Below are 25746 nucleotides of genomic sequence, written 5' to 3'. Positions count from 1 at the left end.
GAAGACAACAACTTTGTCCTTTTCATAATTCATTTAATTATTTATTATCAGGAAAAATTTACAATTACAAAAAATAATATTTTTGAACAAACCATTGTCACACATTGTTTTGAGGTTGTTTTTTATTATGTCCGAACTTTTTTATTTTTGCATTTTTTCTCAAGGTGGCTACTTCTGTTAAAAAATGTTTGGAATTTGATTCCAACGGGAGAAAATCGGAGAAACCCAGAAAATAGATTATAAAACCTGAAAAATATTGTCAAGTCAATTTAAATAAATAAAAATACATATAGAAATCTTCAATTTTGTAAAAAAAAATTACTTCTAATTATTCTATTAAATCATACAGGAAAACTCTTTTTTGCAATTCCGCCGTGAAACTACTTACTTTTCCTGTCATTCTTGAACGACGAAATAGCCTACTTTTCTGTACCAAAAATAACAGAATCGAATAGCAACACTTTTCAAAATAAATGCTGAAAAGTTCTACTTTTCAGCACTCAAATGGGTGCTGAAAAGTTGAAATTTTCAGCACTTGTTTTGAAAAGTAACACTTTTCAACATTTTTTTGATTTAAACGATTTATTGACAAAATACATGAAAATTTGACTTAAAATTTCACTCAAAGGGTGTTTTTCGGAATTGCAAAAAATGTTGTATGGAACTCGTTGCAAAACTTGATTTTTTCAGCACTCTTCGTATTTATCCAACTCGGTGAACCTCGTTGGGTAAATGTACGACTCGTGCTGAAAAAATCCTCTTTTTGCAACTTGTTGCATAAACTACTATTTTGGCATTGCGTATGTTACGATATTATTATCTCTAGTGAACCTTTTTTTTCAATTTCAAAATAAATTTTCAATAGGATCTTAGTTTTCCCATAAAATTTGCCTAACAATACTTGGAAACAAAATTCGAAAATAGCACAGCCAATTATTATTTTTTCAGTTTTATACCTTTTTGAATTCTATTTACTCAATTTAAAACCGAATGAATGCTTTTTTTTATTTTGAAATATATTTCAACAATAACATAACTAAACATATAAAGTATTTTGATTTCAATGTCAAAAAGTGAAACACTAGAGAGATTCTCTTCTTTCTCTTTCGAGTAATTTTTTATAATTTTAATTTCAAATCTATACATTTTCTGATATCTTCATAACAACTTTTATTGGCAAACATCTTATTGACAAATACAAAACATGAACACAAAAATAGGGTTCTGGGTGGTTCTAAATTTGATTCTCCATCTGAGTAAATTTTACGATTTTTTTAGAAAAATCGAAGCAATGACAATAAATTTTTACCATCATGTGTCATGACTCAAAAAAAGAATATAGTTATTATGTGCAATTTCGTTTTACGCGAAAAAAAAAACTTTAAAATGGGTAATATTTCCATTTTATCTAGAATGCTTCTCACCAATACCTAAAATTTAGCCGAAGATTCAGATCTATCAGAAAAATCATTTTCATCGTATTGACTATTTATTTTTATTGCATTTTTGTATGGACAGCTGCCAAAATGCACTTAGCTTTGTCAGGACGAATTGGTGATGTAATTTTTTGTTTTGTCAAAAACAAAGTACTCAAAATATTTCGCCAACAAAAAAATATAAAAAAATCTTATTCTTGAATAAATTGCTGTTCTTAAATCTAAACGTGCTTTTTTTCTTCAAAAAGGTTATACAAACATTAAAAATTTGTTGGAAACTATGCAGGTATTTTTTATCGTTTTACCCTAATTATAAAAAAAAAGATTTTCAAAACGTCCTTATAGGCTATAAGTTATAGCCACTTACTGCTGTCGTTTAATAATTTACATAATTGTCTAAACGTAACGAAATTTTATTGATTTTGAGTTTGGAAAATTGACGGGCGTGGAAAAATTATCTTGACTATCCTGATGAATGGAAATGTGAACACCTAAACTCTCAAGCGCTAGAAAAAGGGGGATTTTCCATGTAAAAAAACGAATATAAATATAAATTCCCCCTTTTTCCAGAGCTTGGGAGCTTAGGTGCTAAACGTAATATATGTACCAAAGGTATGCATTTTAAAAGTATTTAATACTCAGGTCACATAAAACAACATTATGATTAGATTGAAAAACCTCTTATTGCAAGCGTTAATTAGACTAAATTTGATAAATCATATTTATTATTTGCTATGTTATCTTCAAAAGACTCTGAAATATGTTCTTAAAAAGTAAATAAATAGTTAAAAAAAACTAATTATCTTTTCATAAATTTACACAAAGTTAAAAAAAAATATTTGAATTTGCCTTGGTACAATTAAGCTGCTAAGCTTATTTTTTGTAATATTTATGAATTTTTATGATTTTGAAAATATTTATTGTTATCGAATATTCTTGGAATTTTTATCCCGGTTTGCACGCAATCGTACAGAACAATTTAAAACGCAATTAATTAACAAAAGTACTGTCCAACAGTTCTCACCACACCGTCCACTCAACCAGCATAACTTCAGTCAGTACCATCCTTGAACATGACATTGAAATATTTTTGCTCTTTGGAAGCACTCTTTCAACCTGCCAGCCAAGTTGTGACAGTCCACAAGTGCAGCCCTCATATCGAGTCAAGAAGCTGCGACGGCGCATCAGCTCGTTCAACTCCCAAAATTGCAAAGGGCCGAAAACATGATGCTTTCGCAGGGATGCTATGGGGAAACCGAGAGTTGGCAAGTCCCATAAAATGCAACACTTTGGTGGTTCTGGTTCTGCTGCTGAACCCAAACCAGCATCCAGCATCCAGAATTCTCAGTTTGGGATGAACGCGTGAGAGAATCGAAGGGGAAAAAAGGCAGCATCCCACCAGACCAGCAACAGACAAGAGAGATGAGGTTTTTGATGTGCGCAAGGGAAATGATTGAATTTGGTTTAATCACACTCACAAACGCACACACACACATACACACACACGGGTACATGAGATCGGTTCCCAGCGCAAACTCATCTCTCTCTCTCTCCTCTTGTGTCCATCCGTTCGTCGGTCGGTCGGTTTGACTGTCTCTTTCGCTCTTGATTAGTTTGGAGGAATTTTCTCACGGTACTTCTTGCTCGGTGTGGCGGCGGCGAAACCGCTCTCGGAACATAAAGTGTTGGGTGGACCGTGGACTGCAGTTTTTTTTCTAATTCATGATTTTTTTTAAATCTTTTTTATCATATTTTTTATCGATTGAGCTTTTTAACAAGAGTGACTATTTAAAATAACTAACTAATAATATAATCTATATTTTAAAGGTTCTCTTGAAGAATTCAAAAGATTTAAAGATTATTAAGAAGATGTAAGGCTCCGAAAGACAACATTCCAGGTCGGCCATTTGGCGGCCATGTTTGTTTTTGAAAAACATTCAAATCATGATTCACAAAGCATCAATCAAAAAATTGTTTTCTACTCGTTGTTTTAAAAAGCATTTTTCATGTCGTGATTCAAATTTAGTTTCAATTTACAATTTCTAGGCCCTAAATCCACATCCATCTTTAACAGTCATTGCTTCAAAAAAGAATGACACGACTTTTATAAGTTTTTCTACAGTTTTGAACCTTATTAAAAAAAATCGCATATTGAAAACCATACTCAAATCCACCCCACTTTACGATACCGAGGAGGGAAGTCTGTGGATGGATGTTTGATCGTTTTATAGTTTGGTTGATGTTGTTGGTCGTGTTGGTGTTGATGCTGCTGTTATTTGTCGCCGGCCTTTGTTGGCCGCCCTTTTGACCGGCTGATCCAAGTCGAGAGGCTGGCTGGATATAAGGATGGTGATGTTGATGATGGTGTAAATCCGGGCCGATGATAGAGCAATAAACTACTTGAATTCGATTTATGTCTGCAAAGCGGAACTTCCTAGCGGACAGAATTATGTTACGGGGAAAATATTTGGATATTGTCAACTTGGTATTTATGTGGCGTATTGGAAGACTCGGATTTTGTCAGTTGATGGAATTAGTTCTATTTAACAGAGAAAAGTGTATTTTCTGTCATTTCAAAAACTTACACATTTTTTATATCATTTGGATAATTCAAATAGTTTTTTTTCTTGTACTTATAAACTTAAAGCTAAACACAGGTGACGATTCTCGAGATTTTCAATTTCCTGGGAATCGAGAGTTGAACTTAACAGTTTCCCGGGAATTCCCGGGACCCGGGAGTTTTTTTACTACGCCAACGTGTCAAAAATTTAAAATGAAAAGTAATAAATTTGTTTCTTTTAAATGAATGTTACTGTTAATTCATACTAATTCTATGAAACGTTAATTTAAGCAGCCTCATTGTTTTGAGGAACTACATAAAAGCTTGGATTTTTTTCTCAATCTGCAAAAACAAAATCGTTTCTTGAGTTTTATAAGACTCAAATATTCGTTATTAGATTTTTGTTTTAAAAAAATAACTAATATAGCTTATATATAATTTTCTCATTATCGGGAATTTTGCAATATGATAAATAACGACTCAAAACAACAAATTAAATTGTTTTTTTTTTTTGTAATTTTTAAGTTCAACATAAAATATTCATTGAAGAAATATTTACAGTTATCAGGAAAACTCAAATGTTCACAAAAAAAACTAGATTGGATTGCTATGCTCAAGAGAAGATGTGGAAATTGAACTTAACTTGAAAAAGCTTTTCCCTTTTACAAATAATTAGAAAAAATAATATTTGAAAAACAAAAAACATTTGATTTCATATGTGGGGTGCAACTGCTAAATAATTTTAAAGGTAAATTTTGGGGTCCACCTTTTTTGGCTTCTTTAAATTATAGTTATTGGAATTTTTGACAAGTTAAAATTAACACTTTCTGAATAAGAAGCTTAGAGAAACATTGGATTATTCGAACTTGAACATCGAACATTGGACATTCAATGTTCAATAAAATTTTGAATTTTTCAAATGTTTTTCTGATTAGTTTATATAATTTTGCTTCGATACTTATAAGTTTAAATTTCCCGGGAGTTTGACCGAATTTCCGGGGAATCAAGAGGTCCAAAAATGGTCAATTTCCCGGGAATTCCCGCTCGTCACCCTCTACACACAAGCATTAGTTCATATTTATGCAGTTTGAAGGGAACGAAGAAAAAATGATAGACAGAATAATAAAAAAGCGAAGATTGACAACCAGAGAGTTGAGTGAAATGTAAATAATTTCCCTAAATCGCATTAGGGTAAAAGGAAAAAAGTGTAACATTAAAAAATAGTTTTAGCGGATTTTTTCTCGTTTCATAAAAAAATTACTAAGTTAGATTACATCAATGCATTTTAAATTATCGTAGGATACTGCAATTAAATTAAGCAAGGTATGAGTAATTCTCCACAGTATCGGCCATCGAATTTTTTTGTCTTCTTGGGCTAAGTGAAACCCTTGAAAGTTTCAACCAAATAAAAAAAAATTAACTTCTTAAAAAAAGGCTAAGAATTGCTCATACCTAAAACTAAATAAGCCTTGGAAAGTTAAAGTATTATTCTTTGTCTAAAGAAATAGAGTTTTGAATTCACAAATACCACAACTAGAAAGCATTTCTGCTATACAGGTTAAAAACGATGTTGAAAATCACGTACAAATGCAATTTCGCCAATCACTTCCCTGAACCTTCCCATCAGGGTCAAGCCTGCTCCACTAGACACGACGTCAGTGTCGACCTTTGGCCCCCAGAATCACTGAGAAAAAGAGCAACCAAACGCAGCGAGAGAGCACAACTTCATTCATAACAATCTCAGCAAGCTTGCTGCAGTCGGCTGGACGCTGTCTGTCGTGGATCGTATTTTTTTATTGTAATAATAATTTAATTCAATCAATCCAATCTAGTACCGTTTCCTCTGTTCTGGTTTTATTTTTGGGTGCTCTTTTTCGGTGACTTTGGAATGCAACGGAATCTTTCGCAAGAGCTCTCTCAGAAGAAGTTTTCAATGAAATTAGCAACGGTCAAGCTGGCACAGTTTGGTGGGATAATTTTCAATTTACCCCCCTTCTATTGCCTGGGTGGTCCAAATCGGCCACACGTGATTTTTTTGTTGTTCCCGCAATTATCGCGGAAAGGTTCGACCATAAAGGCCAAATTTTCCGCTAAATTTCCTGCGCGACCATCATCAATCTCTTCCCATGGCACCATTGGTCACCCAAAAGCCGCCAAATTGGCAAGACATCAACACAGCGCGTCGGTGCAGGGGTTATTTCTAGGCAATTTTTCAATTATTTGATCATTTTCCTTAATTTTTGATTGCTCGATTCGCGCGAGCGGTGGCTCTCTTCTACTAGACCCGTGGGAAAATCAATCTACCACCGCCGACCGCCGACGTGGTGTGGCTTCAACAGCCGACCGTGGTGTACCAAATACGGCCACATCAACAAACTCATTCACATGTGAGTGAGTGAGCGAGAAGGGTGTAGAGAGAAAACGAGGAGTGTTTATGACTAGGCTAATAAAATATCTCGTTGATGATCGATGATGATCTCTGTTTTGGGCTTCATTTGATGGAATTGCAATCTCAGCGACGGGAAGAAGTGCTGATGAGAGCAAAGTCGGATCCGGATCAGCGAACTGGTCGTTTTTTGCAGAGACTAACGGAATTAGAGAGGGGACTTTGCGATAATTTTAAAATAATTTTAACGATTTTGACGAAATTGCACAAATTTCTCACAACCTGTACTTCAAAATATTGACAAAAAAATAAAATAAATTCTCAGATGATAAAAAATCGTTGTAGTTATTTAACTCGTTTCCGCCCAGAGCTAATTTCAGATTTTTTACGTTTTTCTTTGCCATTCACAAGCACTGTATTGATCAAATTGGGTTAAACTTAAAATGGTATGGACAGTTTTCAAGAAATTTCAATCTGAAATGAAAATGTGCTCAAGTGAATATAAATAAGAAAAAAATACATATTCTTTAGAGCAATAAAAAATATGTTAAAAAACAAATTTTTTTTTCAAATTTTATTCAAACAGTAAAACTTGTCTCAAAAATCATATTTGAAAATAAATACTGGGGTCGGTGAACGTATTTTCAAATGCAATGCAATTTATCTTTCAGAACAACAATTATTGTCTTTTTTTAGATTATAGGTTAAATTTGCTCGTAGAAAGCGTAGATTACGTGATAAAATGGTAGTGTCTACGATATTTGAGTTAAACAACTTTCTGGAAACGGGTCACTCATGTCAGGAAATCGGTAAAATGTTCAGAATTCTCGAGAACTAGGGAATTTTTAATTTTTTTGTCCGATAGTTGGAAATCCCAAGCGAACTTTTTTGAATATTATTTGCTAACTCTTGAATTATTTTGCAATATTTTATACAATTCAAAATTGATTTCAATCAATTCGTCTTTTTTCACTATTTTAGTTTATTTGAAAATGTAAAGGATGTTTGAGAAATTAATAATCCTAATAAATATTGGATGATTATGATGGCTTGAATTTCACAGAGATTTATATTATTTAAATTTATTTTTTGACAAAGTTTATAAAATAAAAGTTAACATCTAACTTTAAACAATAACAAAGCTAATGAAAACCTAATATGAAAATAGAACTTTATTACAACGTTTATGACTAGTGTGAAGGGGTGTCACATTTTCCACATATTTAAAAAAAAACAGATTTGAACATGTGTTTGTCAGTTTTTGATTTCGGGTAAGAATTTGTAATGTCAAAAACAATTCAATCAGTCTTTTCAAATAATTATTCCTAATGTTGAATTTCTCTAAAAAGTGAATATAGGTAAATGACTATAGATAAAACTGGATTTTCATTTTAACATATTCAAATAGCAAAAAAGAATCAGGATTTTTTTGTTTAAATTATTACAAAAATGTTTAGAAAATTTGTCTCATAAAACATTTTGCTTGAAATGATTTGTAAAACGTGGAGTCTTATCAAATAAATCAATATTGAATAAAAAAAAAGAAAAATCAGAATTTACAAAGAATATGAGGGAATTTGGTAAACAAATTCCTAGATATTTTAATATTTCTTTTTAAAGAATAATTTTTTTAATTTTTTACTGTTTGCTATCCTTTTTCATTTTCCAGTTAACAACTATTTATAAATACTTTATGTTTGGCAAGTTTCAAAATTAACACTAAAATTATATGTTTTGTTAAGCTTTCAGTAATTATGTGAAAACAGATTGTATATGTTTCCACTCTGCATCAAAATATTCAGTGCTTCCGTTTTAGATTTTTTTTTTAGAAATGTATTATTAAGTTCCTTTTTTGCATTGATTGTCAATATTTCGATTTTTAAAATTTTAATAAAAAAAGAAATGCCTATCATTTGAGGTTCTGGAAAAGTAGGGAATTTGAAAATGGGATTTATGTGGTCAGCCTGTAAAAATCGTCCTTAGAATAACTTGAAGTTTAAATTTCCCGGACCTGGACGCTCAGATATCCGGACACCTCTTCTTGTTTAATCGATTACTTGGACATAATTTCACATAAAACTGTGAATTTTATGAATCTTTTCATAACCTTTCATCTCATCAATATCAAAATAAATAAAATAAATTCATTGAAAACAGCTTACAGCTTCAGCAGAAATTGATGCCTCTAATATTTTAATCTAAGCAAATTATTATAAAAATGTTGATTTTTTTTGCTGTTAACAGCTTGTGGCAGTGCGTGGCCGAATGGTTACGCTGTCCGCTTTGTAAGCGGATGATTCTGGGTTCGATTCCCATCTGCTGCAACCTTCCATCGGATGAGGAAGTAAAATGTCGGTCCCGGCCTTGGTTGTTAGGCCGTTAAGTGTAGGAGTCGTCTCCATGCCATAAGTACAAACAACACACCAAACCAAGCCTACTCCGGTGGAATCGCTGGCGGCGGTTGGACTCGCAATCCAAAGGTCGTCAGTTCAAACACTGGGGTGGAAGGTTCCTCGGAGTAAAAAGAGGTTTGAGTGCTCTCCTCATTCAAGCCTTCGGACTCCTAGGTTCGAGCAGAAACTTGCAATAGAGACCACAAAAGACCCGGGGGTCGTTAATGTGGATGGTTTGATTTTGATTTGAGCTTGTTTCAGACCTCAAATTTTTGTTCAAAGCAAACGTGTATGGAACCGTCTTGTTAAACTTACAATTTTGACGATTTTTTTGAAACTTTTCATCGGTAAGTTTTCTCAGGATAGGTTAGGTTTAACAATACGACTCGGATTTAAGTCAATTTTGAAATGGAGCTCCAATATTGCTCATTTTTTTTTGGGAAAACCACTTAACCACTTAACATTGCGATCTAACTTAATCCTCACATTATTGGAATATGGCGCCATGCAAATGCATCTAGTTAAAAGTATAAGAGGCTACCCTTAAAATGAAAAGCTTCTAGGTCAACTTAAAATCCTTGAACTACCATGTGCCTCCATCAAAATGACATTAGCGATATTATTTTGGAGGAGACGCATGGTAATTGAATCAAGCGTGTTTTAGTAATTACTATAGACTGAAACTTTTTTTTCTTTTCCTTCCCGCCCCTCAGGTCGCCCAAAAGTCGTACGGCAACGAGAAGCGCTTCTTCTGCCCACCACCCTGCATCTACCTGTTCGGCGAGGGCTGGCGGATGCGCAAGGAGCAGATGCTGCGCCGCGGCGAAAGCGAACAGTCCACCCAACTATGTGCCTTCATCGGGATCGGCAGCTCCGACCAGGACATGCAACCGCTGGATCTGAACAACTCGAAGCAGTACTGCGCGGCCAAGACGCTGTTCATCAGCGATTCGGACAAGCGGAAACACTTTATGCTGTCGGTGAAGATGTTCTACGGGAGCGGGCACGACATCGGGGTGTTTCAGTCGAAGCGGATCAAGGTGATCTCGAAACCGTCGAAGAAGAAGCAATCGCTGAAGAATGCGGACCTGTGCATTGCGAGCGGGACGAAGGTGGCGCTGTTCAATCGGTTACGATCGCAGACGGTTTCGACGAGGTATCTGCACGTGGAGGACGGTCACTTTCACGCGAGTTCGACGCAGTGGGGCGCGTTCACGATACACCTGCTGGACGACAACGAGAGCGAGTCGGAGGAGTTTCAGGTAAGGGCTTGGCGTTTCTTTTGGGACGAAGTGAGTTGGATCTAATTGGGGTTTTGTTTTGGCAGGTTCGCGACGGGTATGTGCACTACGGAGCCACGGTGAAGCTGGTCTGCTCCGTGACGGGGATGGCCTTGCCCCGGTTGGTGATCCGAAAGGTGGACAAAGCGATGGCGTTGCTCGAAGCGGACGATCCGGTGTCACAGCTGCACAAGTGTGCCTTCTACATGAAGGACACCGAGCGGATGTATCTCTGTCTGTCGCAGGAGAAGATCATTCAGTTCCAGGCGACGCCCTGTCCAAAAGAACCCAACAAAGAGATGATCAACGACGGCGCCTGCTGGACGATCATCTCCACCGACAAGGCCGAGTACCAGTTCTACGAGGGGATGGGACCGGTCCGGACGCCGGTCACGCCAGTGCCAATAGTCAATTCGTTGCACCTGAACGGGGGCGCCGATGTGGCCATGCTGGAGATTACGGGTGACAACTTTACGCCGTCGTTGCAGGCGTGGTTCGGCGACGTGGAGGCCGAAACCATGTACCGGTGCGCGGAATCGCTGCTCTGCGTCGTGCCGGACATTTCGCAGTTCCGCGGCGAGTGGTCATGGGTAAGTTCTTTCACAAAACAATCACACACACTTGTTCATAATAGCTTTAATACCGTAAACGAGACTACAAAGAGGTAACTTTCGAAAAGGGTCCTGATTTTCCCCACGTCCTCCTTCACTTCCCCGGACTTTTACTCCTGGACGATTTCTTAGTCTTCTTCTTCCCTCCAACCCCCGCCGCTCCCCCTCCTCCCCCACCACCCCCACTCTGATTGCCATCGTCCTCCTCCGCCGACTTGGACCGCGTCTTGGACTTTCTCCGGATCGACCTCCTCCCACCACCCCCAATCCCACTCTTCTTCGACGTACTCCCCCCGCTCCCGCTGTCGATGCTCTTCTGGTTCAGCTCCGCCAGTATCTTCGTGGTGCTGATCTGCTGCTGCGAGTTCGTCTTCACGATCGGCGCCTTCGGTGCGATCCGCGTGTACAGGTCGTAGTTAAAGTCCAGACACACCTTGCCGTTGCAAAACTCCTCGGCGCACTCGTTGCACGTGAAGATCCGCGACTCGATGATGCCGGATTTGTTCTTCACCTTGCGCACCGACGACGAGAGCTGGTTCTCACGCTTATCGCGTTGCTCGGTTTTTATCTGCAGCTTGCCGAGCTCCACCAGTCTGGGCAGGAGGTGATGTGAGATATATGAAACGAGAGGGGAGGGGAAATGTGGTAATTTGAATATCGTGCATTTCGGTGGTTGTTGGAATGTTGTTATTGGGAGGGATTTCAAAGGCAGGTCAATGTGAAGTAATTATCTGCTAAAACCACTGTAATTACAGCAACTTAAGATATTTTGCAACAAATTCACAAAAAAATCCGATACTCTTGGCATTTTTGTTAATGTTCAAGAGCTAGTTCACGAGCAGAACACATCACAAGTTTGAATGAAATGTCCAAAGATTGTTTGAAGGTACATATTTTCGAGTTAGTTTGCATCAAGGCATATGATCATTTTTGAGTGGTTTTCGATAAATAAACTTAAATTAAAATTCATAAATAACTTCATGTTGCTGTTCTTTTTTGAGCAGTTAAAAGTTCAATATAAGTTCTTGTACAACACCGTAAATTTCAGCATACGCTCTCAAAGTTTTTAGAATGATTATGACAGAATCTTGCTTCTGAACAGCTATATTAAATCTATATTTTACAGATTTTTCGGTTTAAAAAATCAAGAACATCTGTATAACAAACTTTTTAAATTCTTTTATTAAAAAAAAAAACAAAAGGCACATGAATGGTCCAAACCTGAACTACAAAAGTCATTCAATCCTTTTATGGTCTCAAAATTTACAAATTACAATACACAAAACTGTTATGTAAATATTAGGGATTTCTCATCGATTTGGTGTCTTCAGCAAATCTGTAGGACATAGGGACATGCCTGAAAAAAGAAACTTTTTTTTTTAACCAGCTGTTTTCATAAAATGTGTAATCCTTAAAAACATAAACCTTAAAAAGACAACATTTCTGCTAATGAAGTTTATTAGGTAAGAAATCACAGAAATACATTTGTTTGTGAAAAACATGATATTTTTAAATTATTAAAAATGTTACTTAGACAAAAAAACATCCAAAAATATTTTTTTACACATTAAATTTGCAATTCAAAGGCGCTTCACATAATTTTCGATAAAATGCGTCAATTGCATTTTAAACTCATTCGAGTGTTAAATTTGTTTAAAAATATGTAAAATTTAATATGTAAATTTTAACAAATTGTGTTATTTTCTACACGACACTTGAAAATATGATTAGCTGCAAAGCTTACAAAAGTAATTACACCTTTTTTATTTTGATTTCCCGATAAATTTTAAAATAAATAACTGTCTCTGCAACACTAACATTATGTCGTAGACTAGATGTCTAGATTCGCCGATTAGAACTTTTGGAAAGGATTTTTCTTTAAAAAAAAATGCTTAAAATTTCCACGAAAGTGTAGGTGGCGTGTAGGCAAACACGCCTGCATAAATCACAAAAATGGCTTCAAAGTGCCCTAACCGGATAAAAATAATCATCAAAAATAGATAAATTTATTGCTTGAAAAAATATGGCCGTAAACCTTCGTACGAATGATTCACCTAACATTTTGTAGTATAATGGTCATACTCGAAGATAATTGTATTGGTTTTTACCCAAAATTGCCCGAGGCTTGGAATTATGAACTCATAAACTAGCTATTTATCACAACATTTTGCTATAACTCATCACATATAGCTCCTATCACTTTGGTGTCTTTGACAAAGTTGTTTGTTTTGATATTACTGACAACTCTTCTGAAGATTGTAATCGTCCAAAAACAAAATTTTACATAGTTTCAGACAAAAACTTATTTTTGGTATGGGTTTGTACAAAAGGTTCAAAAAGGGGGCAAATATAGAGCTTCGCCGTCTTCGACAGAATTTATGGACATTGTCTGCCTTATAATTTAGCCAGAATGGCCAAAGTTCTATCTCTTTACTGTCAAAAGTTAGAAATTCCATGGCATGCTGTGATGAGTTTCTTTTTTTTTAAACACAAATTTCACCAAAAGTAGGCCATGACAATGCTGAACAAAGTTGTAGAACATGTCAAAGCACGAAAATGCTACTTTTAGCTCTAATCAATTAAATTCGTAAAAACAGCATTTTAAACCACAGTGCGTTTTGTTTTGATTTAAAATACAGTTGACTCTCTGGCTGTCGATCTTCTCGATATCAATATTACTCCATCTATCGATGAATTCTTTAGTCCCTTCAATCTGCATACTCCAATTATCTTCATTCCTCGATATTTTCTCTTGCTTGAAGGATCTCTTCCTCGACGTTCCCTTGGATTCTGTTTGCTTTAAAAATCTCTTCCGGTTGTCAATAATTTCACTTTCTCATGGCTTGCATAGACATTTTTCTTCGCGAAACGAAGTTTTGAAGGATGTTTGACATAAGTTTGTTTTTGTTTGCTGGACGTTGCCATGATTCTCTCCCATAGCTGGGAATCAAGAAAAAAAATCAATCAAGTCTTCCTTTTGCATCGTTCTGTAAACTGATCATTCTCTTCCTCGACGGTCCCTTGGATATTGACAACCAGAGAGTCGACTGTAAATCAAATATTTGAATAAATTATCTACAAAATTTCATCTAGCACGATTTTTTTTAATTTATCGAAATATTTAGGTACCAGTGAATCAATTAAAAATTGTTCAATTTAAATTTTAATTTTATTTATATTTCCTCCAGGTTTTTATTCCGAATGCTTTTTGCCTCAATTGGTAATAGTGATTTAAATAATGATAAAACATAATTTGAAAAATAGTTGTTGTACAAAACAACAAATCGTTAACTTGCCGGGATATTTTTGTTTCTGTTTCTTTTAATTTTTGGATTATTTTTCTGACATTATCAAAGACATTGAGTTGAAGATGTATTTGTATATTTATAAAATATTAAAAATGAAAGAAATGTATTTATACGAAACTTATTCAACTTGAATCACATTGGATTTAAATATTAAATATTTAATACAATCTATAAACTACTGCCCCTTTTAAGATTTTAATTTGTTTTTTTTTTTACATTGATTGGCAATTTCAATTGAACAATTTGATTTTTTTGAATAGATAGTTGTGATTGTTGGTTCAACCCTTTCAGCCAGGACATTAAAAAAGTAATAATTTAATGATGACAAATTATTTTAAGGGCCATTTTAAATTTATTATGACTCATTGGGGTCTGAACAGACTGTATGAAAGAAATAAAATTGTTAAAATTTTGTTAACATTTTTAGCAGTTCCAATGAAATTTGTTTAGGACAATTTTTAAAATTATCAACTCAAAAAGGAACTAAAAAATGGCAGTGCTGGAAAAGACTAATTTTTTGTTACACTCTGTATTATATATTACCCATCAGGTCTGAAAGGGTTGAACGGCAATAAAAATCGTTGTTTGAGCATGAGCATGAGCATGAGAGACCACCCATGGTTGTCCTTCTCCGTTGCTGAACAGGACCGTAAAATCCTATCAACACATCCGGTCATACGCTTCAACGATCAAATGATGTTTCCCTTATCAACAGCATGCATGAATGCGCTGAAAAGATAAAACATCACGATCATCAAAACTAGAGCCGGTGCGAATAGGAAACAGTCGTTGGCCACCAACGGCGCCCGCCATGTCAGTTTGTAGATCTCGAGGGGATGGGACGGGAATGTTAGTTAGCACAGGCTGCTACCAAGGGTGGGTTCTATACGATATCCACACCCCCGCGTGTGTGTGTTGTTTCCAACAAAAACCTTTTTCAATTTCTTTTTTTACCTTCTGCTCTCGACGGACTCTTAAAAATCGACACAGAGAGAGTCCACTGTATTTGGAAATCTAACCTTAAATAATATGTTTTTAAGCAAAACTTAATAAACACAGATGACGATATTACCACGAAATGTAGAATAATCTTTTTTTCACAAAAATAAATTGCTAAACGATATTGTCTGGCAAGTTTCAAGATCAACTCTTGACAAAAATGTTAAACATAAAGCGAAATCATACCAAATATTGTTTTATGATTGATGTGAAAATCATGTTTTGTTTTTGGTTGAAAAAACTTTTACTTTTTTTTTTTCAAGATAATAGATAAAATTGATGTGCAACAAACATTTCAGCTTTAAAAATGTATTAAACTCGAACATTCCACAGCACCACATTTCCATCATGGGAAATCCAACACATGCTTTTTCCACGAGGCTTTTCCACCCTCACAATATATCCGCATGTATGAATTCCCGGGCAATGCACTCAAACTGTTGCACAAAACAACACAATCCACTGCACCTGCAGGTTGATGCACTCAACACCCCCACTTTCGACCAGACCCAAAAATCTAGTTCACCCTCTCGGCAATGTGTGTCACTGTACCTTTCCCTCTTCCTTCCCCCCAAAAAAAGACATCTTCCAACTCACTTGCTAAAGTACTCCTCCTCAATTTTGGTCTTTGGCCGCTGCGGCGTCAGCATCTTCCAGTCGATCGACACGCTGCACAGCTCCATAATCACCAAATTCCGCATCTCCGTCGGAATCGGATCCATGTACGTGTACAGCTTGTCCCGATCGCCCCCGTTCTTGAGCAGCATCTTCAGCTCCTTCTTGGGCATCTTGTAGCTGGTGTCCTTATCCTTGAACCGAATCTCCTCCGGTCGCACCTTGATCGGGCGCGTCTTATAGTCCGGGACCTTTTCGTACATCTTCTTGAACTCTTCCCGGGTGGTCGCCGTTGACCGGGACAGGTCCAGAATGGGGACCACCTCCTTCTTCTTGCCGAACAGGTCGTCCATTCTGACTGAGCGATGATGATGTCTTCTTGAGGGTGGGAAAATCTCGTCAGAAACAACCCCTTTGACTGTGTGTTTTTTTTTCTCACCAAGACTTACCTTCTTCTTTTTCTACAACCAGAGGGGAGGAGGAAAAACGTAACAATCGACGTTTGCGGAAATTAAATATTCATAAGGAGAAGAAAAAAATAAGCTTAGATCTAACAATAGCTTCTGGGTATTACTGCTGCTGCAGTAGTTGTTGCAGTGACTGTGACTGCTCCTTAGGACGACCTCCTCGGAGGAAGCTCTTCTCCATACTTTGGGGGGCAGCTCTTCTTTCTATTGTGTTGTTGATGCGGAAAACTGCTACGATATTATCGATTTAATAATGGGAAAACCTGTTGCTATAGTACACACCACACGTTCGCCTCGTGGAACGTGGAAAAGCCGCCGAGTTTATTATCACTGGCTGGCTGAGGTTTAAGGGAAAAGGTGTGTGCGAGTGCTTTCACCTGTGGTGCTTTTTAACCTGATGGGAGCTTTCTAGAGGGTTGTGTAGGGCGCAGACTGATAATTAGATCATACGTTGTGGGCTGTGAGTGGGAGGTGGTTCTTTCGTGGTTAGGAGGTCGTTAGTGGGTGGAGGTGTGAGACAGAGTTTTGGAGTAACTTGTTACGTGCTAGGGAGTCATTTAGAAAGAAAATATGTTAGTTTCACAAATTAGTTGAGAATTGATTTAACTTTCTAAATAAGGTTTAAATTTGAAACTAAAGAAGACTATTGAGCCAATCTGCCGTTTTTGTAATTTTACTTTTTATATTTTTTTAAGCTGACTAAAAAATTGTCGAGGGCTTCGCTATGACCAAAGAAGCTTCTTTGCATCATTATTTCGTCCATACAAGTCGTAAACAAAATTTGGAAAGAAAGTTGATGTGTGATTATTGAAAAATCTGTAAATTTCCAAAACCTTTTTTTTAATTTTCAATCATGTTTTTTATGAATTACGCGGTCAAAAGAAGTGTGAGCATACATTTTTCTGCCAAAATTTGATTTTTTGAAGACATAGTGACCCAAAAACTTTTTCACATAAGTTTAAATGTGAAATATTGAATTGAAAAACACTTAATTTTTTTTTGAATAGTGCACCGCTTTCTATTTTATTTTCGATTACAGCAAAAAATCATATTTTTTCAATTTTAAAAAAAAGCACCCATGTTTTTCAATTTATTTCAAAAAGCTGAGAAAATTTTTCAACACATTCTAAGAAACAATTATTGGTCTTTTCGTTCCTATAATTTCAACGCCAAAAAAATAGAACATTAGACCAATTCTCTGAGATTTCAGGCATTCGATTTTTTTTTTGATTTTTTATTGCGCAATTCTCACTAACTTGGACTTCGCACTAAATTATTGCTATCGATCGCACTATTGCGACTTGTCAAACTGGCTTGGGAAATTTAAATTTTCTCAAAAAATGATCAAAGCGAGCCGATGTTGCTGACCTATCAATCGCAATTTTAAAGTGCGAATGTCCAGTTTGGTGGAAACTGCGACTGGAAATGTAAATAAACAACTGCTGGTTGCCTAGTTTTGGGAAATATTGTTGACAAAAGTGCGAGAGAAAAGTGCGGGCCAAATCCAAGTTACAGTGCAAGGATCAATAATCCGGCTGAAACTTTTTTGGGGCCTTTGGTATTCCCAAAGAAGCCATTTTGCATCATTTGTTTGTCCATATAATTTTCCATACAAATTTGGCAGCTGGCCATACAAAAATGATACGTGAAAATTCAAAAATCTGTATGATTTGAAGGAATTTTTTGATCGGTTTGGTGTCTTCGGCAAAGTTGTAGGTATGGATATGGACTACACTGAAAAAAAAATATACACAGTAAAAAAAATTGGTGATTTTCAATTTCACTTTTTGTCACTAAAAATTGATTTGCGAAAAAACACTGTTTTTTTTTGGTATGTTTCAGAGGATATCAAATGCCAACTTTTCAGAAATTTCCAGAATAGGCAAAAAATCTTTGACCAAGTTATTTTTTTTTTTTTTTTTTTATTATAGACATTTTACCACTTTTGTGGCATTCATGTCTTTGAAAAATGGTTCAAATTTTGTTGTATAAACTGGTTTCTTTCAGGAAATTTATCATCGATTTCTCCTTTCTTTTCTCGTTTGCAAGAATGGTTGGAAGTGTTCCACTAATGCTGTTGTTTTTTCGGCTTTCCTCGAAACCTCTGCAGTCTTGCAGAATATGTTGGACTGTAAAGGAGACGCCACAATAGCGACAAACTGGTGGCGCAATTTTCTCGAGGAGATACGAGTGAGTCAAGCGGGTGTGACCTATCCGTAGTCTCGTCAGAAGACGCTGGTCCGATGCACAGCTTCTGTCCACGTTTCTACAAACGGTTCGTTTTATCTGTCTAAGTTGTTGTTGTGTTTGGTTCCACTGATTTTGCCATGCTTTCCAAATCTCGTTTTTCACAGTCCGTACAGCATCTTGAGCAGGAATTTTGAACGAGTGAGGTGGTGGCTTTGATCTAGCTTGGTTGGCAATATTGTCTGCTCCTTCGTTTCCGGGTATGCCTGCATGCCCTGGAATCCAGCAGAACGTGATGTTACACCCGGCTGCTACTTTTTCAGCTGCTTGGATCCATGGGTGTGATGAGTGTCCACTTCTGATTGCATTGATGCAACTGGCGGAGTCCGTGAGGATGATTGTGTTCGCTTTGCAGCAGGCGATAAACGCTGCTTTCCATAGCCCGTAAGCCTCTGCAGAGAACACGCTACAAGTTCCAGGAAGAGTGTAAAGGTATTGGCTGTTCTCGGTGACGACGCCCACTCCAGTTTCGTCACCGTTTTGGAACCGTCTGAGTAGATTGCGTGGTGTTCGTTATAGTGACTAGACATGTGGGACAGAAAGTTAGGTACAACTACACTGCTTGGAGCGCCAGACCGTAGTTGAACCTCGAACGTATCGTCAATTTGGATTTTGTTATCGTACCACTTTCTTCCGCTTAGTCGCAGTACGTTCTCAATCTCTGGAAATGGGAATCCTGATAGTTCTTGAAACAACGTAATAGCACGCTTTATTTGTGGTGCTTCTGCCAGGGAGGGGATTTTCCCACATAGCCGGATTGCGAGCTGGGATAACCGTTGAGTCATCAAGAACCTGAACGGCAAACATCCTGCCTCAGCAACGATGGAGAGAATTGGGCTCGTCCTAAATGCGCCCGAGGCTTGGCGGATGACTTCGTTGTACGTGGGGGCTAGTAGTCTTTCCATTGCTTCACTGTTGATGCTGGTGATTCCTATTCCGTAAAATAATTTTGATGTAATGAGAGCTGATCCGGCTTTCAAAAGAGTTGTTCGGTTGCTGCGTTTCAGTCGGCCCCCAAGAATGCGTAAGATGTTCACACGATTGCTGCAACTCTTCCTAATACTTGCAAAGTGCTGAAGGAAGTTAAGTTTTGCGTCTAGCAGCACTCCAAGGATCTTCATTTTTCTCGCCCGTGGAATGGGAACATTATGAACTCTTATTGCACGTCCGCGCTTTCGATGACGAAGTTTGCAGATATGCATTAATTTGGATTTTGCAGGTGCAACTACAAAACCAACACTGTCTGTCCAATCGATAAAAGCATTGACCGCTTCCCTCATTCTGCGACGTACCAAAATCGAGTTCGGGCCCTTGGAGATCAGAAGGACATCATCAGCATATAAAAGTATATGGACGTCAGATGAGATCCTCGCGAAGATTGGCTGCATGGCAATTAAGAAGAGCGTAACTGACAGAATTGAGCCTTGGGGAACACCGTTTTCTGCTATCCTAGCGCTCGAGAGTACCCCATTTGCCGCAACCCGAAAAGTTCTGCTTTTAAGAAAGCTTGCAAGTATAGTTCGAAGACGTCCAGTAATTTTCCAGTCGGTCAAATTCTGCATGATTGCGTTGCGCCAAGTTGTGTCGTACGCCTTGGATATGTCGAGCGAAACTAGTTCAACGTGTTGATCCGCTCCTGCTTGTAGTAATGTTTCTAGCTGCGCGAAGTGAGTGTCGACTCCTCTTCCGGCGCGGAATGCATGCTGACGATTGTCGAGCTTCCCTGTTTCCTCTAGTTCCGTAATCAGTCGTCGATTAATGATTCTTTCGAATAGTTTTCCTAAGCAGCTCAGCAAGGTTATTGGTCGATATCCCTCTGGTTGGCTTCGGTCCGCTTCCGGTTTTGGGATGGGAATTACTACACCCTCCTTCCATTGATCTGGGAACTCTCCAGATGACCATACGTTATTATATAATTCTAGTAAAGCTGCTTTGCATGGGAGTGGTAAGTGTTGGAGAAGTTGGTAACTGATGTTATCGTTGCCCGTGGATGCGCCACCGCGCTTTGACAGTGCCCACGTGAGCTCGTCCATCGTAATATCCGCATTGTAACGCTTGAACAAATCAGGTCGTCTAGAAAGGCTCCAATCTCGTTTGTTCCCAAGAGACCAAGTTATGATTATTTAAATCAATACAGAATTTTGTAAAAAAACGAAATATTGGTCGCAAAAAAAATACACTTCATTTTTCGATGTAAAATCGAGTTTGCAATCAAAAAGTACTGTAGTGATTTTTTGATAAAGTGCACCGTTTTCAAGTTATTGCCATTTTTATGTAACTTTTTTGAAAATAGTCGCAGTTTTTCATTTTTTTAATAAATGCCCATATTTGCCCAGCTTTGTATTTTTTTTTTTGAAAGGCTGAGAAAATTCTATATATTTTGCTTTATTGAACTTTGTTGATACGACCCTTAGTTGCTGAGATATTGCCATGCAAAGGTTAAAAAACAGGAAAATTGATGTTTTCTAAGTCTCACCCAAACCCACAATTTTCTAATGTCGATATCTCAGCATTTTACATCGAAAACTCAAGTTGAAAAATTATTGCGAGCAATGTTTCGATTTTTTGAAAAAATCTGTATTAATTCTAAAAATTATAACTAGGTCTAAGATTTTTCGCCCATTCTGGAAATTTCTGAAAAGTTGGCATTTGATGTCCTCTAAAACATATAAAAAAAGTGATTTTTTGCAAATCAAGTTTTAGTGACAAAAAGTGAAATTAGAAATCACCAATTTTTTTTACTGTGAATCATTTTTTTTTCAGTGTAGTCCATATCGATACCTACAACTTTGCCGAAGACACCAAATCGATCAAAAAAATCATTCAAAAGATACAGATTTTTGAATTTTCACATATCATTTTTGTATGGCTGCCAAATTTGTATGGAAAATTATATGAACGAACGAATGATGCAAAATGGCTTCTTTGGGCATAATGAAGGCACCAAAAAAGTTTCAGCTGGATTAAAAAATACAAAAATTAAAATTAAAGAAAAAAGACCGATTCCGTACAGAACTGCTCATTAGTGAGATTTTCTGTTCTCCTCGAAAATAATTAATTAGAAAATTTTAAAATCAAGACTAACATTTTAAAAGTGCCAAACATTCAGTATAACAACACATTTGAAGTCTTGAGTTTACAATTTCGAATCAGTTTTTTTGTTCCAGAAAGCCACGAATTTTGTTTTATATTTGGGGAACAAATTTTTCTTGGACGAGTTTTTCGGGAATTGTCTCAGCTTTTGAACAAAAAATGTTTTTTTTTTCTCAAAATCTAACTTAATGTGGCTACCTATATTGTGAAAACTATGCACATTAAGAAAAATGACAACTTTTCAAAAAAAAAAAAAAAAACAACAACACAAAAGTCTTCATACAATTTTGGGGGCTGATCATACAAAATTGGTATGAGACCATCCATAAATTACGTTGACACTTTTTTGGAAGTCTCAACCCCCCGTGGACAATCGCCATACCCCCCCCCCCCCACTTAAAGTGTCCACGTGGTTTATGAATGGCCTCTATTTAGATATATGAAATTCTGTATCAGAATCAGTGATCAGAAGACATTTTCTGATCGATTCGGTGTCTTCGGCAAAATTATTGGTTATGATTAGGACTTTTTAGAATTAATAGGTTCAATAGATGTTTTTATTATTGTATTATTTTTTTATTTCAATTTTTATGACTTAAAGGGAAATCCTCACAATACTTTTTTTTAATTCCATTTTTTTATGTTTTAAGGTACTCAAAAAAAACATCTTTTGAGCCTTAGTGAGTTATGGTGCAAAATCTGGTTTATGAGATACAGTCAAACCTCGCATAGTGCGCAGGCGTTACGCTTTGTTTTTCTTCGATTACTCCGAAACGATATGATATTTTTGCAATATTTTTGAAGCAATTCATTCGTCTTGTTCCAATCTAAATTTAGCTTCAAGAAGATTGCAAAAATATTATGTCGTTTCGGAGTAATCGAAGAAATACAAAGCGTAACGCCTGCACACTATGCGAGGTTTAACAGTATTTTTTTTAAATCGTGTAATTTTTTGTAAAATATCGAAAACCTGAGGTAAAAATTACTAAAAAGCATTTTTAAAGCAAAATCAAATTTGCTATCGAAAAGTACTTTCCAATTATTTTTTTAAATAAAATGTACCATTTACAAGTTAACGATGCTTTTAGGTATACATTTTCTAATTCTTTTCTTTTATTTTTTTTGCATTTTTAAAATGAAAGAACCATTGAAAAAAACGTTTTCGAAAAGCTGAGAAAATGCCATACAATTTTCTCTTTGGAGCTTTGAAAATCGGGCAATTAGTTTCTGTTTTACAACCTCACATAGAATTCGAATCGATGAAAATAATTTTTGAAACCATCAACTGACGATATCTTGGAAACTGTTTTTTCCGATTTTAAATTGTAAAAGATGATTGATGATGATGATTTTTTTTTTATCAACATCACAATTTTAAAGTCAAACTTTAGTTTTGAAAAGGACTCAAATATTATTGAGACTTTTCTAATTTCATAGTTTAGATCAAATTATAATAATATAAAAAAAAACTATTGAAAAGGTCAGAAAAAAATCACAAAAATTTATTTTTTTTATATTGAAAAACGGATCAACAGTTTCCGAGATATCGTCAGATGAAAATTTCAGATTTATTAGATAACAATTAAAATAGTAGTTTATGCGACAAGTTGCAAAAAAAAGGATTTTATCAGCACAAGTCGTACATTTATCCATCGAAGGTCACCGAGTGGGATAAATACGACAAGTAATGAAAAATCAAGTTTTGCAACGAGTCCCTTACAACATTTTTTGCAATTCCGAAAAACACCCTTTGAAAAGAATTATTAGTCAAGTGTTCATGATTTAGTTAATGAATCATTCAAATAAAAAAAGATGGAAAGGTATTACTTTTCCAAACAAGTGTTGAATAGTTTAACTTTTCAGCATCCATTTCAGTGTTTTGAATAGGGTTACTATTCGATTCTGTTATTTTTGGTAGAGAAAAGTAGGCTATTTCGTCGTTCGAGAATGACAGGAAAAGTAACTATTTTCACGACGGGATTGCAAAAATAATAATTTCGATTCAATTCGAATTCATTGTGTAGCCTCTCCTCATTGAAGAAGGCCAGATACATAGTTAAATTACCACACCGTATATAAGTCTAGCAAATAAAAAAACTAAAGATGTCAAATTTAATGTATTTTACCAAAATTCAAATCATCAAAAAAATCCTAACGACCAAAATTACGTAGACTTCAAAGGACAATTTCATGAAGTTTCAAATGCATCATAGCAAAGGTATTTTCATTACATTCTATAAAAAAGAAGAAAATCACACGAGATTTATCAATTTATTGTAATAAACTAATTTGTGATAGAAAATATAATTTCTCGATTTTTAGGTTGGCATTTCCCAATTGTTTTAATAATTTAGTCACCACCCTGAAATTCCAATATCCAACTTCTATTAATATTTAAGATCTTTTCTTTCAATTTTATTGAGTGTTTAATTTGTGTTTACCATTTCTGCTACCGATTTGGAAAACCTTTTAGCTATGAGACTTTTCAGAAGACTTTGTCAGGAAGGTATAATTTAATATTGAATTTTACTAACCGAGTGATGTGGTTTTAGGGAAAAGAAATACTGTTAAAAAAATCTCAAGTTTTCTGGGTTTTAGAGTATTATAGTGTGTTTGAATCCTCAATCAATGATTGATATTGTGCGTTGTGTTAATATTTTGTTCAATTAAACTAAAACAACCAGGCTTCTCCATTGCTTCCAATCGTTCGCTCAATTCAATGGAGACGCATGGTACTTTTAAACAAATCAACCAAAAGTAACAAAACATCTTTCCTTTCCTCATTCCTCAACCAGGTCCGCCAGCCAACGCAAGTGCCTATCTCGCTGGTGCGCAACGACGGCATCATCTACGCGACGGGGCTGACCTTCACGTACACTCCGGAACCGGGTCCGCGGCAGCCGTGCAACGCCGCCGAGGACGTGCTGCGGCGGGCGAACAGCAATAGCAACACCAACAACAACAACGGTGGCAACGGAAACGGCAACAACAACGGCACGGGAGGTTCCACCGGGGGTGGTTCGTTGCCGGCGATCTCGGACGTGGCCTGGAGCTCACACGGCGGGGCCGGAATTCCGTAAGATAAGTGCGTTGGGCGGGGGGTGTTTCTGTGTTTTTGTTCTACTTTTTATTTTTTAGTTTTTTTTCTCGAGGATGTGGATATTTATTGTTTTTTGCTTTGTTTCGTGTCGGCTCTCGATGCGGAACGGAGTTGAGAAGGAAAAGAAAACATTACCTACCTATACATATTTGCTAATTTATACATATACAGTATTTTTACAAACAAAAAACAAGAAAAAACGAGAACAAAAACGATACACGTGAGGGCAAGTAATCTCAAGAAATTCCTAGAAATGAGTAAAGATTTAAACAAGTAAAAAAACACACTCACGCTAAGCCAATGAATTGTGCGTGTTTGTGAAACAAGAATGTCCGGGAAATAAAACGCAAACAAACATTCGAGTATATTTTTCCTAAGATTTATTTTCTCGCTCTCCTATTTGCAGCAGAGAAGAAAGTTGTAGACTATCATTTCCTAAAACTCTATTTTTAAGGAAAGTCGTATTTTGACAGATTTTTGTAAGAGAATTACTATTTTTAAGGCAGAGAAGAGAGATTAACGTGATCATCAATCACACAAACACACAGACATACAGACAGACATTGAGATGAACATAAGAAAAAAAATGGTGATATATGCAGGTTTTAAAGAATTAAAAAAAAAACAAAGTATTTAAAATTTAAAAACTGTGGAATCAAAGTGACTCTATTATTTTCACGCGAAGGCAAAATCTGACAACGAAATCATTCTTAAGAGGAGATCTAGCAGCTAAAGCTAAGAAAAAAGCAAGAAAAAGACACTTTTACCGAACCGTATTCTTTTTAAGAGAGAAACTGAAAGACAGAGAATGAATGAGCTAAGAACACGCGTATCTGAGCATTTTAAACTGGGAATAAAATTGCCAAAGAAGTAGAAAAAAATTAAGTCATCTTTTCAAACGTCCCGAAAGAACAATCAGACAGAATTCAAACAGAGATCCGCATCAAAAAACAACGCTTCCTCTACTGTTTCAACGCTCGTAATCGAGAGGCTTAATCTCGGCTCCAGTTGTAATGAGGTGTCACGAGGTCAGAGAGCTCACTCTGACATGCTGCTTCTTTTTTACGTTTTTTCGCCTCCTCCCTCGTCATATCAATATCCAATCATCCCCTTTACACGATGCATTCTCAGTCGTGTCATGTCACGTCGTTTCGTTGTTGATCTCAATTTGAGATTTTCCCACTCGTTCATTGTTAACGGTGCAGTGTTGATGGGGATGATGTCTGAAACTGAGGCATGATAATTGGGAGT

At 36.3% G+C, this 25746-nt stretch overlaps 2 protein-coding genes across 3 annotated transcripts in view; one reads left to right on the top strand and one right to left on the bottom strand.

Annotated features, from left to right (window-relative positions):
- Nucleotides 1-25376, top strand: part of LOC6035782 (suppressor of hairless protein) — a 31831-nt gene extending 6455 nt beyond the window's left edge. The window contains exons 3-5 of the mRNA XM_038253747.1: nucleotides 9489-10037; nucleotides 10103-10645; nucleotides 24191-25376. Of these exons, the coding sequence (XP_038109675.1) occupies nucleotides 9489-10037; nucleotides 10103-10645; nucleotides 24191-24475 (1377 nt within the window). The 3' untranslated portion in view covers nucleotides 24476-25376. The remainder of the gene's footprint in view (nucleotides 1-9488; nucleotides 10038-10102; nucleotides 10646-24190) is intronic.
- LOC6035781 lies at nucleotides 10677-16221 on the bottom strand. 2 transcript variants are annotated; one of them, XM_038253748.1, is made up of 3 exons: nucleotides 16038-16221; nucleotides 15571-15966; nucleotides 10677-11259 (listed from the first exon to the last, which is right to left on the bottom strand). In XM_038253748.1, exons 2-3 carry the CDS (start codon nucleotides 15939-15941, stop codon nucleotides 10761-10763), a joined length of 870 nt encoding a protein of 289 aa, XP_038109676.1. In that variant the 5' UTR covers nucleotides 15942-15966; nucleotides 16038-16221; the 3' UTR covers nucleotides 10677-10760. The 2 variants fall into 2 exon arrangements, with proteins under 2 accessions (XP_038109676.1, XP_001845906.2); XM_001845854.2 differs by having other exon boundaries at nucleotides 15571-15963.
- Nucleotides 25377-25746: the final 370 nt, after the last annotated feature.

The sequence above is a fragment of the Culex quinquefasciatus genome, chromosome 2 (assembly GCF_015732765.1).
Source record: "Culex quinquefasciatus strain JHB chromosome 2, VPISU_Cqui_1.0_pri_paternal, whole genome shotgun sequence".
Lineage (NCBI taxonomy): Eukaryota > Metazoa > Arthropoda > Insecta > Diptera > Culicidae > Culex > Culex quinquefasciatus.
The sequence above is the reverse complement of the archived record's forward strand: the minus strand, read 5'-3'. Positions and strand labels throughout refer to the sequence as shown.